This window comes from Lynx rufus, unplaced genomic scaffold (genome assembly GCF_022079265.1).
Source record: "Lynx rufus isolate CCGP_SWC_20201006 ecotype Redwood Valley unplaced genomic scaffold, mLynRuf1.p SCAF_21, whole genome shotgun sequence".
Lineage (NCBI taxonomy): Eukaryota > Metazoa > Chordata > Mammalia > Carnivora > Felidae > Lynx > Lynx rufus.
The window spans coordinates 5,606,519-5,623,188 of record NW_025814836.1 but is presented as its reverse complement, the minus strand read 5'-3'; the positions used below and the strand labels follow the sequence as shown (position 1 = coordinate 5,623,188).

General features: G+C 42.6%; 1 protein-coding gene and 1 pseudogene across 1 annotated transcript; one reads left to right on the top strand and one right to left on the bottom strand.

Moving 5' to 3' along the window:
• The first annotated feature begins 2,188 nt into the window (after nt 1-2,188).
• On the top strand, nt 2,189-2,685 carry LOC124517285 (60S ribosomal protein L12-like; annotated as a pseudogene).
• Nucleotides 2,686-7,980: 5,295 nt separating this feature from the next.
• On the bottom strand, nt 7,981-11,541 carry MAGEL2 (MAGE family member L2). Its single transcript, XM_047086659.1, has one exon. The coding sequence runs from the start codon at nt 11,539-11,541 to the stop codon at nt 7,981-7,983; it is 3,561 nt and encodes a 1,186-aa protein (XP_046942615.1).
• Nucleotides 11,542-16,670: the final 5,129 nt, after the last annotated feature.

Sequence of the window (16,670 nt, the reverse complement as noted above, 5' to 3'; positions counted from 1 at the left end):
TATCAGTACAAGATGAAGTTGTACAAAGTTGCAATGGAGCATGTATGGTTCACTCCCAGGTTAGATGCCTTACCAAGTGGAGGTACAAAAAAAATGTTATATGTGAATGCTTACACCTGTTTTAACCACTAATCATTTGAGGCCCACAGACCATATAGAGAAACAAAAGCTGCAAGTTAATAGTGATTCAGAAATTAATAGAGGTTTATCATAATTTAAGGTTACTGATCCTCCAAAGCATCCACCTGGCATTGAAACTCTACCAAAAATAGTATTGTCAAAGAAACATGACTGATGCATGAAATCTTGAGTCTATGGCTACTTGGGGAGAACATGTAACTTGTTGCCCAAATCTTACTGTGAAATACTTGGTAACAATTCAGATGCTTGGGACTGTAGGTAAAAGAAACCCCAACTAAAAGTGGTTTTATTTATTTTTTTAAAAAATGCCCTACATGTATCTGTTGATACAGTGAGTCAACCATATCACCAAAGTCATGGATGTTTTATATATTTGAAACCTATGCTCCTTAGCATGTTGTTGATGTTTCTTTAATGATTATATGATAATTATATGATAACTAGAATAGTTCCAGGAAGAAGTCCATGCAGATATTATAGGTTCCAGAGCCAAAGCGAGCTATTTTATAATCTTTAAAAAAATCTTCTTTTATTATGGGGGAAAATATTTCTGAATACCTCCAACCAGACTTTGTCTCATGTCCCTGAATGGAGAGTGATATTTGAATTAATATGATTGGTTTAAACTAATCCTGGATTGGGGAAAAGAATCACCTTATATAAGTTCATGGTAGAATGAACATCCTAACAAAACCAAGTGTCTGCCAGCAGGGAAAAGATTGTGTCAAGGGGAGAGGGTAGAAATGACAAACAGTAGAGGCCTCTACACATTTGCTTTATAAATTTCTTACTAATGTGATATAGGAAAGAATGGAGTTTGAGTCTGACTGGTTATACCTAATTTTTTTTTTAATGGCGCCCCTATATAAAACTTACCAGAGTGTGTGTCTGGTACTTTATAAATAAAATGTGACTCTGGCTTTCCAATACCTGCATGGAATATTTTTAACCTTTGATGTACCCTATGTTAATAATCTCACTCTGTTTTAATTATGAATTAGGAAATAGGAGGTAGGATAATGTGGCTACAAAAATGGAAGTACAAGTGGATATAGTACCTGTCATTGTCTATTTTAGATAGAAATATGTGGGCACAGATTAAACTCAATGAAAAAGGTATTAGGTATATTCAGTGGAACTCAATGGAAAAGATATCAAGGTATTGGAACTTTGTTGACATGCTTTGACTTTATATTTTTATATCTGCCACCTCATGTCAGCCCATTCAACCCTGACACTCACTCTGTTACCAATCTATGAACGTCTCCTCCTTATTACCTTCACACTAGCAAATTCCTCTACTTAGAATGTTATTCTCCTAGACTTTCATGTGGCCTGGCTCCATTCTATCTTTAAATTTCTTTTATTTTCTTAAAGAAAATAAAAGAAAAGGAAAGAAAGAAAGAAAGAAGGAAAGAAAGAAAGAAAGAATCCTAAATACTAACTGCATAACTCACATAACTCTTCTCTAACCAAAATATCTATAGGGAGCCCCCGTTCCTCTTTATAATTAACCTTGGCTTAGTTTCAACACAGTACTATCACTACTGACACTTCCAAAGATGTTTATTATACATCTCTCTTCCCTGTAATGTAAGCTCTATGATAATAGGAACATTATCTGTCTCTTCACTTTTTAGTTGCAATTGCCTAGAACAGTGTACCACTAATCTCCCCTCCCTAATATTATGGTGTCAACCCATGAAGCAGAACCATATCACTCTTGAATTACAGCTCATCTGAATATAAGCTTTGCTTAATCACCACACCATTGTATTTTGTATATGTCTGTAGACTTACTGGTTAATATAGAAATAAATTAACTGAAATCTTGATATTCCTCTGACCAAATATGTCTGCAGAAACATGCTGGTGAATAATATGATTATGGTGAAGTTGCAAATGTATGCTATTAGCCTAATTATTGCAGAGAAACATCAAAAATATATGGTAGCTGCTCTTTTCGGCTTTTGGCTCAGAAGAGGTGAAGGTGTAACTGTTTTCAGTCATCCCCAAACCAGTTCAACTGAAACTATCTGCCTCCACCATGCTGCCTATGTTCAACCTCAACGAGATCAAAGTTTATAACTTAGGTGCAACAGTTGGGTAATGAGTGCCACATCTGCCCTGGCCCCAAAGATTGGTCCCACGGGTCTGTATCCAAAAAAGTTTGGTGATGACATCACCAAGGCAACCAGTGATTAGAAAGGTCTGGGTACTACAGTGAAACTGACCATTCAGAACAGACAGGCCCAGATTGAAGTGGTACCTTCTGCTTATGCCCTGATTATTAAACCCCTCCAGGAACCACCAAGAGATAGATAGAAGCAGAAAAACATTAAGCATGGTGCAAATATCACTTTTGATGAGATGTTCAATATTGCCTGATAGATATGGCACTGATATTTAGCCAGAGAACTCTCTGGAACTATTAAAGGGATTCAAGGGACTACCCAATCTATGGGCTGCAATGTTGATGGCCACCACCCTCATGACATTATAGATGACATCAATAGTGTTACAATGAAATGCCCAGCTAGTTGATAACTACAAAGGAAAATATTTCAATAAAGGATCATTTGACAACCAATATATATATGATAGTCATATATAGCCACTATCATTGTTGGTGAGAAGGCATAGAAACTGGATGTCTCATACATTGCTGGTGGAGATATAAAATTGTACAGTATTTCTGGAAAATAGTATGGTAGTTTATTTCAAAGAGTAAACATGCACTAACCATGCAACTCAGCAACTTCATCCATGAGCATTTATCCCAGATAAATGAAAATTTATGTCCATAAAAAATCCTGTCAATGAATGTTCATAGTAACTTTGTAGTAGCTCAAAACTGGAAACAACCCAAATGTCCTTCATAAATAAACATTTTATCAATATTAAAAAGGAATGAACTATTGAAACATGCAACAGTCTTGGATGGATATAATAGCATTATAGTGAGTGAAAAAATGCCAGTCTCAAAGATATAATTCAGTTTATATAACATTATCAAACTGACAAAATTATGGAGATAAAGAGCAGAGTAGTGATGACCAGGGTTTAGGGATGGTGGGAGATAAAGGGGTAGCATGAGAAATCTTGTGGTTAAGAAATAGATCTGTATGTTAATTGCAGTGATGTTTATAGAATCTATATGTTAAAATATCATTGAACTATACATACACATTTTACCAATGTAAATGTCCTTGTATTGTACTACAACTACATAAGATGTGAGCATTGGTAAAAAACAGATAAAAGGTGCATTAGCTCTGTACAATCTTTGCTACTTCCTGTAAATCTATTATTTCAAAGCAGAATGTGTTTAAGGATGTCTTGCAGAAGCCACAAAGCCATCACTCAAATTCCACAACTTTGAACCTCCAGCTAGCTAGCTCTACTTCAGGGGAAGATTATAAGCCATGACAGAGTACACTCCAGGAAATCTATTAGGTCTAGGAAATGCTTCTGTTGTTATTGCTGATTGGACAACACCAATCTCTCTGTTAACCATGGTTCTCAAGCTGAATGCACTTTGAACAGGTGACAGTATAGAAAACCAGTCTCACTAGGATATGGATTAGCAGCTTTCAGAGCAAAGGCATTTGGGCTGAGAAGGGCATCTCCTGGAGACAACCAGAATGATTTCTGCTATGCCACTAAGCAAATAGGAGGAATCCTATTACCTATTTGGTAATGAAGGAAGCTCTCCAGGGGCTTCATCTCTTAAGCAGATAGGGCAGGTATAACTTTAAAATTCTAAAAGGATTAGGGGATTGGACCAATGGGCTCCTGGTGTTATAAGTCTCTTCGTAGAATTCACAACTAAGCCCTCTGGAAGACTTGGAAGAATTAAATTGCTTGCACTCAGGAAAATGTGACTTGGACTCTAAATATGGATCCACTCTAGGCTTCATTTCCTCGAGATTTTCTCCAGAGAAGTCAGATATATTATCCTAACAGTTTATTTCCTGTGTCCACACGACTTTCTGAGTTGGGAACAAAAGTAAGCAGGAAGGGTCTGTGATCTAAATGTCAGGGGCTTCTCATCCTTGCTGACACATCTAGGTTTTCCATACAGAATTTAAGGAGTTTCTAGAACCATCCAGCAGAGGGACCCCTGACCTCATTTGTAAATCCTGATTTACCCTAGTCCACCTCTACCTGACTGCTCCTTGACCCTTAGGATGAGAAAAGTGAGCTAGGGAGGGCTGCATCTAAATCCTAGGAAAACTGGAAGCCATCAACTGCTTTACACCAAGTAAAACATTATGATCTGGGCAAACAATGTAGTAATTTGTGTGAGGGGAATTACTGAAGGTAGAGACCATGCCAGTGGCAGCTTCTAAGTTCAGGGAAACAACAATGGCCACAGGAACGGAGAGAAGGGAAAACACTGACTATACAAGATGGTAAAAGTGGCATGGCAGGATGACTGATCATATGAGGGAGATGCCCAGATTTTAGGCTTTGGCAACAGACTCAAGACTGTCAGGAATAATCCTATATTCTTTCAAATATTATGACAGTAAATAAGAAAGTAGCATGAGTTGTGGCTGTGCCTGTAACTCTGAAGGTAAATTAACAAGTGGGCTAGATGTCCAGTAGAGGCCATAAGGGCCCTTGGAAGTGCTCCATCCATCATAGCCACAGTTATTAATTCTTGTTTGCTGACATTGTTGATTTATGAATGGCTTTGACAAGCAACTGACCTTTGTCTTTATGGCTATCAGGAGGCATGGCTTAGAGTAACGTCATTCCAAAATTCAGGTAATCATTTTTAAGTAAATATCTTAATATGTCACTTTGCTTATAATCCTATACAACTGTGCACTCAATTTGGTCATATAGTTTAATGTGAAATGACTTTTATTGAGATTGGTTTATGGCTTTGTTGAGAGTCTATTAGCACCTACTTTAAACTGTTTCAACTAGAGATTGTCATGCCACTGATCCAGAGCACACAATTTTGTGTTGGAACAAACTTCACGTTGTTTCCTGAGGAAACATTTGATCTTTTCGGCAGAAAACTCAATATACCACTTTAATGCTTGTATGGTTATATGGGGAGAAGGCATGTCCATATATCCTAAGTCTTCCTTACATAAGCAGTTCTTTTTGTGAGGAACTCTTTGCCCCTCCTGCAGATTATTTCCATATGAGGAATTTGTAGGTAAGATAGTATATGTAGTTTTAAACCTCCTGAAGTTGCAGATAGCTGAATTTATTTCTGGGTAAATTATAGTAATTTATACTTTCATCAGTAGTGTATAATGAAGGTGTCAGTTTCATAACAACTTTGTGTACATTGGGTGTTCCATGGGCTTTTATTTTATTCCATGCCAATTTAATGAATGAAAACTGGAATGCTGAGCTAATATTTCTGTTTTTAGATATTAATGGAGGTGGAATACTTTTCAATGTTATTTGCCACGTGCATTTCATTTTCTTTTCTTTCTTTTTTTTTGTTATCTGATACCTTTTGCCCATTTATTTAAAAAGGTTTTATTTTTTTATCCATTTTACCATCAACAGCTTTGTACTACATTTATCTACATTTTAGAACTTTCAAATAAATGGGTTTTAAATTTGTTTTTACTGCTTCTTACCCTGTATTTTCATGTATTCCCAGAGTTTTGTTTTCTGGCTTCTTATTTTATAATGTCAGCTGTTCTTTAACTTTTCCATTGAATATTTGGTAATTATGTTATTTGTAGTTAAAAATTCATTATTCTTATAATTCATATCTCATTACCATTTAAAGCAACTCAGGTCTTAAGCCCTTGGCATTAGTTAAATAAGGTTATTTGTTTTACATCAGATATGAGATAAATGAGATGGAGGATTGTGGCTTTGCTTCACCAAGAGCAACTTACTCAAGCACCCATGAGTAAATGATTTGGAGAAAACTATAGAAAAAATAATACATGAACTAAAAACAAACAAGAAATAACTAAATCAATAGGACACTTTACCATATCATAAAATCTTCTTTTGGGCATAGTTCTCAGCTGGGGCAGTGCTGTTGCCTTCAATGGGCATTAGTTGCTGTCCTCAAAATAAGTAAAGATTGATTTGGGGCAGAAACACAGTACCACTGACCTAAGGAGTTTACAAGAAACTTCCTCTGAATTTCTGGAAAATCTAGCCACTTGGACAACTTGCCAAAGATACCCTAGAGCCAAGCAAGTCCTGTAATGGGGTCAGTCACCCTAGGAAGCTCAACTCTGTGTGTGCTGGGAAAGGACTCTCCATTTTATAAGTTCATCTCACACTATAGAGGCTCAGCTTCCTAAGTGCCAGTGGCTTGCACTTGAGGAAGAGATTTCACCTTATCCTATGATACAAGAGAAAAGAAAGCATGCTTGGGCACATATGCCAGTAAAATTATGGGCAAAGATTATGAAGCAAGTAGTAGCCAAACCCAGGTATTCAGCATATGAGGTTAAGCACTGTAGCAGGCGCTGCACTGTACCGCTGCAGGAGCAACGGACAGAACCAGTGGCACACCACTAGGTGGCAGAAGAATTCCACTATCACCATTTACCTTACATCTGGAACTTCATCTTTACCCAGAGAAGGGGCCTTTAGGATAAAATTCTTGATCCTTTTGGACAGTAAATGTAGCAGCAGTGCAGATGATTCTGGTCCACATGAAGAGTAGTAACTTCAGGAAACTCCTTTTGCATACACCACTCTGGTGTGTCCATGTGCACCTTTCCACCTTTCAGGTGGATTCACTCCCCACTTGCCTTCCCTCCCACATCAGGTTCTGTACCCAAGGATCGACTACAATGATTTAGAAACCTCAGACATTATCAGTTGACTTCTCTTGTATGTTAGGATTTATGCCCCCATCCCAATCAGGAACTTCCCCTTAGATCTCCATGTCACTAGTTATGTATCTCCTTTCCTCTCCACTGCCACCTGCAATCTGCAGGAAGATGATCTTCTTTTCCCACATAACCTTAAGGAAAAAAGTCTGCTTCAAATTACAATTTAACTAAACTGTGCCATTTAATTGATCTAATGGAGTCTTAGATACTTACCTATAAAATGGGAATGACGCCTACTTTAAAAGACTATTGTAAGGATTAAATCAGATGAGGTATACAACCTATTTCTGATTCAACCTCATTGACTTGTGAAGTTTTACTCCTGAATTAAGGAAATCTTACATTTCATCTCACAACATAAATCACTGCATTATTGTGATAAATGCAGCAGTGTCCTTGAGAAAGTTTCATCACTGTGGTTACTACTATCACCGGTAGTGCTCTTGATGTTCTGGTCTATTCAGAGAGTATGGTAAAACTGGGCTCCCACCATCTAGAGTAGAAATTAGAATAAAGACAAACACTTGCATGTTATGCTGAAAGTATATTTATATATATAGATATAGATATTTATTTTTCTGCAGACAGCTTTTACTGATGAGTCATTTTAATGTTCAAAGAACAGCCTATTTCAATACTACATAATCTGTACCAGAATGAGATGGATAGCTTCTCAATTCATTTCACAAGCCAGCACAACTCTGATACCAAAACATAACAATTATAACACAAAACAGAGAATCACAGATCTCACTTAAAAATACAGATGCCAAAATACCAAATAGAACAGTAGCCAATTGAAATCAACACCACATGAAAATGTACAAAGCTTTGGCAGATATCAAGTTGAACCAAATTGAAATCCAAACTTACACACATAGAACTGGAACATAAACACCAGAAACAAAACACCCCCCCACCTCCCACCCCACCCTGCCCCCCTGTCAGTGGCCTCTGGCCAGGGACCCAAAGGAATGAGATATCTGCGGATGGAACCACATTAGCGGGGAGGGGAACTGCTGGTGGGGTCACCAGCATTATCACCAGATCCGGGCTCATCCTCATCCAAATCTTCAGATTCACACTCTGCCAGTGCTTCAAAGTACTGGAAAGGCCAGCACCGTGGATCTCTCTTATGGAGCTTGGCCAAAAACCTCAAAACAAGCATCTTGCTGGTTTCTAGGAATGCTCGGGGGCCCCAGAGGAACTCATATTCTGCTGGCTCTGTATAGGGTATTCGCCTGTACTCTAGGTACTTCTGCCTTACAAACACTTCGGTGATGAGCTTCTTTGTATTTCCGAAGAGAGCATGTGTCTCTCGGACATCCAAGCCTAACCTGTACAGAAAATTAAAGATCATGTTCTCCCTGACACAATTGCCTTTCATAAAGATGAGACTCAGGACCACCATAAGAAGGCCTAACTTGGGCCTGTCTAAGTAGGATGCCACTGGTTCACCCTTATGGTGCCCCAGCTTGTTGATGATAATGTAAGAGTGGTTTTCAGGATCAATTTCTTTCAATTGATAACCAAAGACACACTCTAGCTTATTGTTGGCACGGTTAATGATATCCAAGCACTCATCTTTATATTCACGAATGATGAATTTCACCATCTCTGAGCGCTTGATGGGCACCTTGGCTTGGTCCTTTACCAAGAGGAACTGCACCAATGCATTTGCTCTCTCATCCAAGGGAGACAATGGCTGAGTCTCCAACCTGGGGTCATTCTGGGTGGCACCAAATCCCTGAGAGAGACTGGTGAACTCAGAGATAATCAAGGGCTGAGGGCTACCTGGCCTTTCCCAGAGACCCAGGGCCCTCGAAGTGCTTGGGCCCTCCCAGGCACTCAGAGCCCAAGTTGTGCTGGGCCCTTCCCATCCACTCAGGATCCTGGAGGTACTAGGGCCTTCCCAGCCACTCAGGCCCCGGGAGGTACTTGGGCCCTCCCAGTCACCCAGGACCTGGATAGGGTTTTCAATCTCCCAGTCATTCAAGTTCAGATTTTCCCAGGGTCTCGGTGCCTGCCAGTCACGCAGGGCCAGCATTTGGCCACTGCTGTCCTCTTCGGTATTCAGATGTTTCTTCTTCCGGGTAGCTTTGCCAGAGCGACGTGGAGGCTCAGCAGAGGTTTTCGAGGCCTCTTGAATGGTGGCCATTGCCTTGGGGGCAGCTGCCGTAGCCATCAGGATGGTAGGCACTGCCTGGGATGATTTTGAAGCATTCACGTTGGGCTGTGGAACCCATGGAACTGCAGGCAGGGCCTCCACACAGGCAAATGGATCCTGCAGAGCAAGTGGCAGTGACTTTGGGGTCTCTGAGGGGGCAGATGGGCCCTGAAAGGCATTAGAAGAGGCAGGCTGGAACCGGGAGGTAGTTGGAAAGACTCTTGAAGTGGCAGTGAAGTTCTCCGATGTGGCAGGCAAGTTTTTCCAGGCAGTCGGCAGGTGTGCTCGGGCAGCTGACACTGCCTTTGGAGCACAAAAAGTGGCAGCGAAGATCATGCGATCCTTCGAAGGGGCCCTGCGTTCCTTTGAAGAGGTCCTGCGTTCCTTCGAAGAGGTCCTGCGTTCTATTGAAGAGGCCCTGGATTCTCCCGATGGAGTCATCAGTGATTTAGCGGAGCCCATGGGAAAATTTGCTGCCGCTATGGGAGCTCCGGGCTGGCCCTGCAAGGCTGTAGGGGGGCCTTGCCAGGAGGGCTGGAGTTGCAAGGTGGGCAGCTCTGCTTGCGGGCCCGAGGGCTGGGCCTGCTGGGTGGGTAGCTGCATTTGGAGGGCCTTTTGGGAGGCCGGGACCCCCTGAAAGGGCTGCTCCATCTGAACCAGTGGTGGGCCCTGCCTCTGGGCCTCCTGGGTGGGCACAGGCTGCCAGAACTGCCCAGGAGCCTTAGGAGCCTGCCAGGCCAGAGCCTGGGCTTGCTGCACTTCCTGGAACTCCATCGACGTTGGCAGCTCGTGTGGCACTGGGGCTTGGCCTTTGGGGGCCTGCCAGATGATGGGCGGGCAGTGTGTAGCCTGTGGGGCCGACAAAGGGGCCGACAGCACAGCCTGGGGCGCCTGCGGGCCAGCGGGAGGCGCCGTGGGCACCTGTGTTGCTGGTGGGGCAGTGGGCACCTGTGGCGCCGCCCGCACCTGTGGCGCCGCCCGCACCTGCGTGGAGGGCAGCCTAGCCTGCGGGGCCTGCCGCAGCGGCGGCGGGGGCGGCAGGGCCTGCCAGAGCGGTGGTGGGCTGGCCAGGACCTGTGGGGCAGGCCGGATGGGTGGTGGCGCCTGGCGTATCAGCGGTGGTGCCTGGCGGATCTGGGGTGGAGCCTGGCGCACTGGCGGGGGACCCGGCCGGATGGGCGGTGGGCCCGGCCGGATGGGCGGTGGGCCCTGGCGCACAGGTGGTGCCTGCCAGGTAATTGTCGGAGCCTGCCAGGTGACCTGTGTGGCCTGCCAAGCCAGAGGTGTGGCTTGCCAGCCTTGTGGCGGGGCTTGCCAGCCCGGCGAGGTGGCCTGCCAGCCCGGGGGTGTGGCCAGCTGCGCCGGCGGGGCCTGTGGGCCCTGGGGAACCTGCGGAGGAGCCCTTATAACCTGAGACTGGATTTGCAGAATCAGAGGCTGAGCCTGTGGGGCCCAGGACGCCAGAGGCTGCTGTGCAGGTGGGGCTGTCGGCTGTGCCATCGGGGTTCCTGAAGCTGCAGGCTGCGTGATCGGAGCTCTCGAACCTGGAGGATGAATCATCAGGACTCCGGGACCAGGAGGCTTGGCCATCGGGGCTCCTGGAGGCGGAGGCTGGGCAATCAAGGCTGCCGGGGGCGGAGGCTGAGCCATCGGGGCTCCCGGAGCAGGAGGCTGGACCATCAGGACTCCCGGAGTCAGAGGCTGGGCCATCAGGACTCCTGGAGTCGGAGGCTGGGCCATCGGGGTCCCCGGAGGGGGAGGATGGGCCATCGGTGTCCCCGGAGGGGGAGGGTGAGCCATCGGTGTCCCCGGAGGGGGAGGATGCGCCATCGGTGTCCCCGGAGGGGGAGGATGAACCATCGGGGTCCCCGGAGGGGGAGGATGGGCCATCGGGGTCCCCGGAGGGGGAGGATGGGCCATTGGGGTTCCCGGAGGGGGAGGATGGGCCATTGGGGTCCCCGGAGGGGGAGGATGGGCCATCGGGGCTCCGGGAGCTGAAGGATGCATCATCAGGACTCCCGGAGTCGGAGGCTGGGCCATCGGGGTTCCCGGAGGGGGAGGATGGATCATCAGGACTCCGGGAGTCGGAGGCTTGCCCATCGGGCCTCCCAGAGGGGGAGCCTGGACCATCGGGCCCCCCAGGGCCGGAGGTTGGGCCATCGGAGCCACTGGGGTAGGCGGCTGGCCCTGTGGGGCCTCCCAAGCAGGCTGAGGTGCCTGCCAAGCGGCCAGTGAAGCCTGCAAATCAATCGGAGGTGGATCCCAAGGGACTGGCGGAGCCCGAGAGGAGGCGGGCGGGGCCCGCATCAGAACCGTAGGGCGGCTATAGACCGGAGGCTTGGGGGCCTCGGCCGGGGGACTCGAATCACCCAAATTCTTACTTAGCTGCGACATGTCCCTTTGCTCTGACAGCTGGTGGGCCTTTTCCTCCGACAGCTGCTGGGCCTTTTCCTCCAGAGAGAAGAGAATGCCTACGTGGCTGATCAGAGGATCCCTCCCTGCTGACTGGTGAATAGGAAGTAAGTGCCCTTAGCTCTGCAGCTTTCCGCAGTAAGGAGGAGGGGGGAAGGGGGCTCAATCCCGCCCCTTCCCCGCCCCCGACCACCACAAGTGGATAGTGCATAGGGGCGTCTACCAGAAATCCTGGCTGACACAAGATCCCTTCTCACTCTGTCCAGTCCCCAAATGCAGTCTGGTCAGACTTACCATGGATGAGTTTTCACAGAGGAGTGACAGGAACAGATCTATGTTTTAGAAATCACTGTACTGCAGTATAGAGTAGGAAGAGACCACTGGTAACATGGAAGGCATCCATGAGGGGGGAGATGGTGTGGTCTGAGCTCAGATACAGCAAAATCAGAGCCGGAGGATTAAAAAAAAAAAAAGTGCATATATGTACACGAGAGATTCAGGAGTCATAGTAGGCAGCTACTATAATTTAATAAAAAGAGATATAGAAGGCATATAAGTTTGTCCTGGGAAAAAGGGAAATTGCTGGTATAGTTAATTCTCTTAGGGACACAGTGGGAGGCACATAGGAAGAGAGATTTATGAGTATTGATTGGGACATGGGCATTTGCAGTGCGTGAGACTGCCAAGGAGAGATGCTCTGTAGACAATATTGTATGATGGCTTGGGTTTCTAAAGAAAACTTGACTGGGCATTAAGGTACTCCTTAACTGTGGGAGTGAATGTGTTTGTAGGAAAATCATTTAGAATGAAACTCCTGAGATGTGTCTTGAAGAATACAGGCATTTTTAGACACAACAGAGAAAAGTGATGGCAAAGACTACAGAAAGAAAGAAAGAAATTATGGAAATTCAGATGCTTGAGACATCAATGGAAGATAACATTTTCAGTACCAGGAAAATTTCCTGTGGAATGGCTGGCACAAGAGAATGAGGTGGGTTTCTTGGTGCTGTTCATCAGTTACAGAGCGGGAAAGAAACTGAAAAAAATGAAGGCCAAAAATGCACTAGAAAATAGCAAAATGAGTGAATAAATAGATCTAAGACTAATACATAGGGAAAACAGATGATGAATAAAATATGAAATTTTGGGGGTATCTACTCATGAGCAAAATCACTTTAAAATTAGACAGATATATACACAGATAAAGTAGAAGTCCTCAAAATTATTGGGTAACACTACACTACTTCATGTTGAAAGGAAGTGATAGTCTCACTTCTAGTTGGATAGTTTTATGGGAATACACAAAATGATAAATAGTAAGGATGTTTAGTTTAGAAGAGACTGCTTTCACCTAGGGCAAGAGTCCAGAGTGACAAAAAACATGAATGATACCACAAGGGGGCAGAAGAGAATGATGAAGGCTATACCCTACTCCTCCTGAAGTACCCTTAGCCAATGTTCCTCAAATTTGGTAATTTATGAATCCCAATCAAGACATAAACACACTCCCAAGTTTATAATTGCCTTAAATAGTGAAGGAATAATTTAAGAGGGAGGTTTCAGGGTTTTATTTTCTGGTAACTGAAAGGATGAGGGATCATTTATTATCCCCAGGAACATCTTCCTTTTCAAAGACAAGCAACTCTTTCATGGTGCCTAATATGTAATTCCCATATATACCCACAAAGCTGCTTCTACAGAATGGATGCCACCATACTTCATGGCTTCCAGGTCCTTCTTGTGCACTAATAGTCCATATAAGGCTTCTCATTTTGGTAGGGTTTAGAATCACTTTAGAGGGACCAGCTAGGCATATAACCTTGGTGTTCCCCTATCACCAATTCTGCCACATGACAGCTACTGTCTATGAAAAACTTTGGGATATTGAGTTCATGTTTCAGTCTATGACATTTATACCCTCAGAAAAGCATACTTGCTCCTCCTCTAATTAAAATGTATAAATTTCTGAGAGATTAAGTTCTTTTACTAACCAATTTTTTTTTTCAGGATTATGGCATATTTAACCTTCAGTCCACCATGCTTTGGGACATTCTACACAATAAATGGCTGCTAACAGGGTTCAGTTGTTCTCACTGATTGGTGCTCAATGAATAGCATCACCGCTCAATATCAACTCCCACTAAATTCATTACCTAAAAGGGGGCCCAGTTTATGCCTAAAGGTGATACATAAATGAAAAAAAGAGGTAACGGGAACTAAACAAACAAACAAACAAAAATTATGTCATTATAAATGGAAAGTAGTCAAGTTGTACATTAGCACCAGTATGACTCCTTGTAACATTTTTTAACTGGTAGAGAAAAGTGTGACTATAAGTATATAGTGATTCTCAAGGGGCCAGTAATGGCAGATGAAATGGGCTTATTTTTCTCTGGAAAATCTGCCTATTTTGGACCACCAGTGCTCTCAGATCCAGGCCACTTGACAGCCTAGCTACTCACAAATGATCTACTCCCAACATCAAAGACACCTGAGAAATCAAGTAACATACAACTCTTTTGTGGAGACAAACTGCTTTAATAACAGCAAAGCCCAATACTGTCCTGAGTACAGTGGGTAATTTGGACTACAAGGTTTAAATAGGTCTCCTAAAACATGCCTTCTCATTATGGGATCTTTGAGCATCCTGAAGCCCTACAACCATTCTGTGTGTATATTCTTCCACTTCTATGCCTCTGAGCCAAGTATTAGCAAAATTTCTTTTCCTAGCTTCCCCATGAGACAGTTTAAAAACCCAAGGTGAGGGGCATCTGGGTGGCACAGTTGGTCAAGCATCTGACTTTGGCTCAGGTCATGATGTCGTGGTTCATGAGTTCGAGCCCCACATCAGGCTCTCTGCTCTCAGCACAGAGCCTGCTTCAGATCCTCTGCATTCCCCTGCCTCTCTCTCTCTCTTTCTTTCCCTCAAAAATAAATAAAAACATTTTAAAAAAATCCAAGGTGCTTAGAAAGCAAAAGACAAATATATACAAAGCATTCATGGGATGTAGGTGTCTGTCTTGTAATTATATAGGACTTTCCATATTTTCATAAGTATGTCATGAAAGGATAACAGAAGTAATTGAAAAAAAAACTGGTGGAAGGAGAACTGAGAATAGACAAATAGAAGTAGGAAAATCATGAGTCATACAAAAATTAAATTTTTTTATATTTATTTATTATCTGGCTCACCGCAAGAATAGAGCCTCCATGTAGACAAGAGCTTTGTTTTGTTCACTCTTGTATACCCTGTTCATCCTGAGTGATCAGTAAAAAGTTGTTTAATAAAAGTGTAAGATTAGCACAAGAAGTACCTATATTTCACTCCTATATAGCTTTCAGACTTAGTGTATATATTTATAAGTGGGTAAAATAATCTTCTATGATTTCCAAAAAGTCCAAAATAATTTATTTATGAAATGCCTTTTATTAAGGATTCAGTAGGTGCCCAGCAGTGTGGTATGAGCAACGCTGCAGAGAAAAATCTGTCACCACATCTTATAGACACATACATAGCATCTATAGATATTAACATAGTATTTTAGTGAATAAAGTGTTACTGTTTGCATTGTTTAAAACTCATATTGGTCATAGATGCAAAGAAATGAGTAGTCATTTATACTTGAAGCATGGGGGGTGTAATTATGGAAGTAGCAATGAAAAGAAAAACAAACAAATAAATAAACAAACCCAAAGCTGTTGGAACTTAATGAGTGTTCTCCAAATAGACAGACTGAGTGCTGAAAGGGGCAGAGGAAACAGGATGTATCAGAAGTACAAGGCATGAAAGAAGAATTGCACAGAGTTCATTAAAATTGCATAACCGCTATTTATTGAAAGCTTATTATGTGGTCAAATACCATTGTAATATATTCATCACAAAATCCTCAAGTGTTTGGGCCCATTGTACACGTCAAGAAATTGAGGCTTATGATGGTAAGTAATTTGTCACAGATATGGCAATATATTGCAGAATCTGAAATTAAAGCCTGACTATTTGTTGCCAAAAGCCAACATTCTTAGCCATTACACTGTTAATTGAAAAAATAATAATAACCTGTGTAATGGCTAAGAATGTTGGCTTTTAGCAACAACTATATATTTATATACATTTAAATTTTAGATATAATTAGAATAAAAAGATGTACATATATCTAAAGTATTCTGTTTAGTAACCTTTGTCATGGAGTAATCATCTCTCAAAACAAAATAAAGAACATTTTCTTTACCAAATAAATGTCCAACGTGTCCTTTTCTAGTCAATTCCTCTATGTCCAAAGGCAACCACTTTCTGATTTCTCTCACCATATATCAGTTTTGCCTGTTCTCAAATTTCATGTAAATGGAATCAGTACAGTATATACTATTTTTGTATGGAGATTCAATTTGTTTTAAAAAGTTTTAAACAAGTTGCTGGCTGCATCAGAAGTTTGCTATTTGTTTAATGATAAATAGAATTCCCTTTTACTTATGCTGTACCTGTTAATCTATTTATTTATCAATCATCTGTCGACATTTCAGATATTTACAATTTGGGGCTAGTATGAAAAAAAGGATGCATTGAAAATTATTTTAACTATTTTCTTATTATGTTATATTTATAGAGAGATCATGAATGGGAGAGAGGGGGAGAGAGAGAGAGAGAGAGCACATGCCTTAAGGAAGCTCCACACTCAACATGGAGCCAGACATAGGGCTCAATCCCACAAACCTGGGATCATGACCTGAGTTGAAATCAAGAGTCGGACTCTCCAGGGAGCCACCCAGGCATCCCTAAAATTATTTTTTGAGAAGGAATTTTCATATTGAAATGAAATATCAGGTTGAATGATGTGTCATTAAAGATAATATAGTAGATATTATCTTTAAAAACTAATTCCAGTGTAGTTAACATACAATATAATATTAGTTTCAGGTGTACAATACAATGATTCAACAATTCCATATATCACCCAGTGCTCATTATAATTGCACTCCTTAATACCCATCACTTATTTCACCAATCCCTCCACCTATCTCCCCTATAGTAACCATCAGTTTGTTCCACATCGTTAATATGTGTGCCTATCTCTATAAGAAGTTGCAACAGTTCTCCATGGTTGAGTTAGACC

Coding starts and splice junctions, on each gene's coding strand:
- MAGEL2 (XM_047086659.1), bottom strand. CDS start 11,541: ATGTCGCAGCTAAGTAAGAATTTGGGTGATTCGAGTCCCCCGGCCGAG.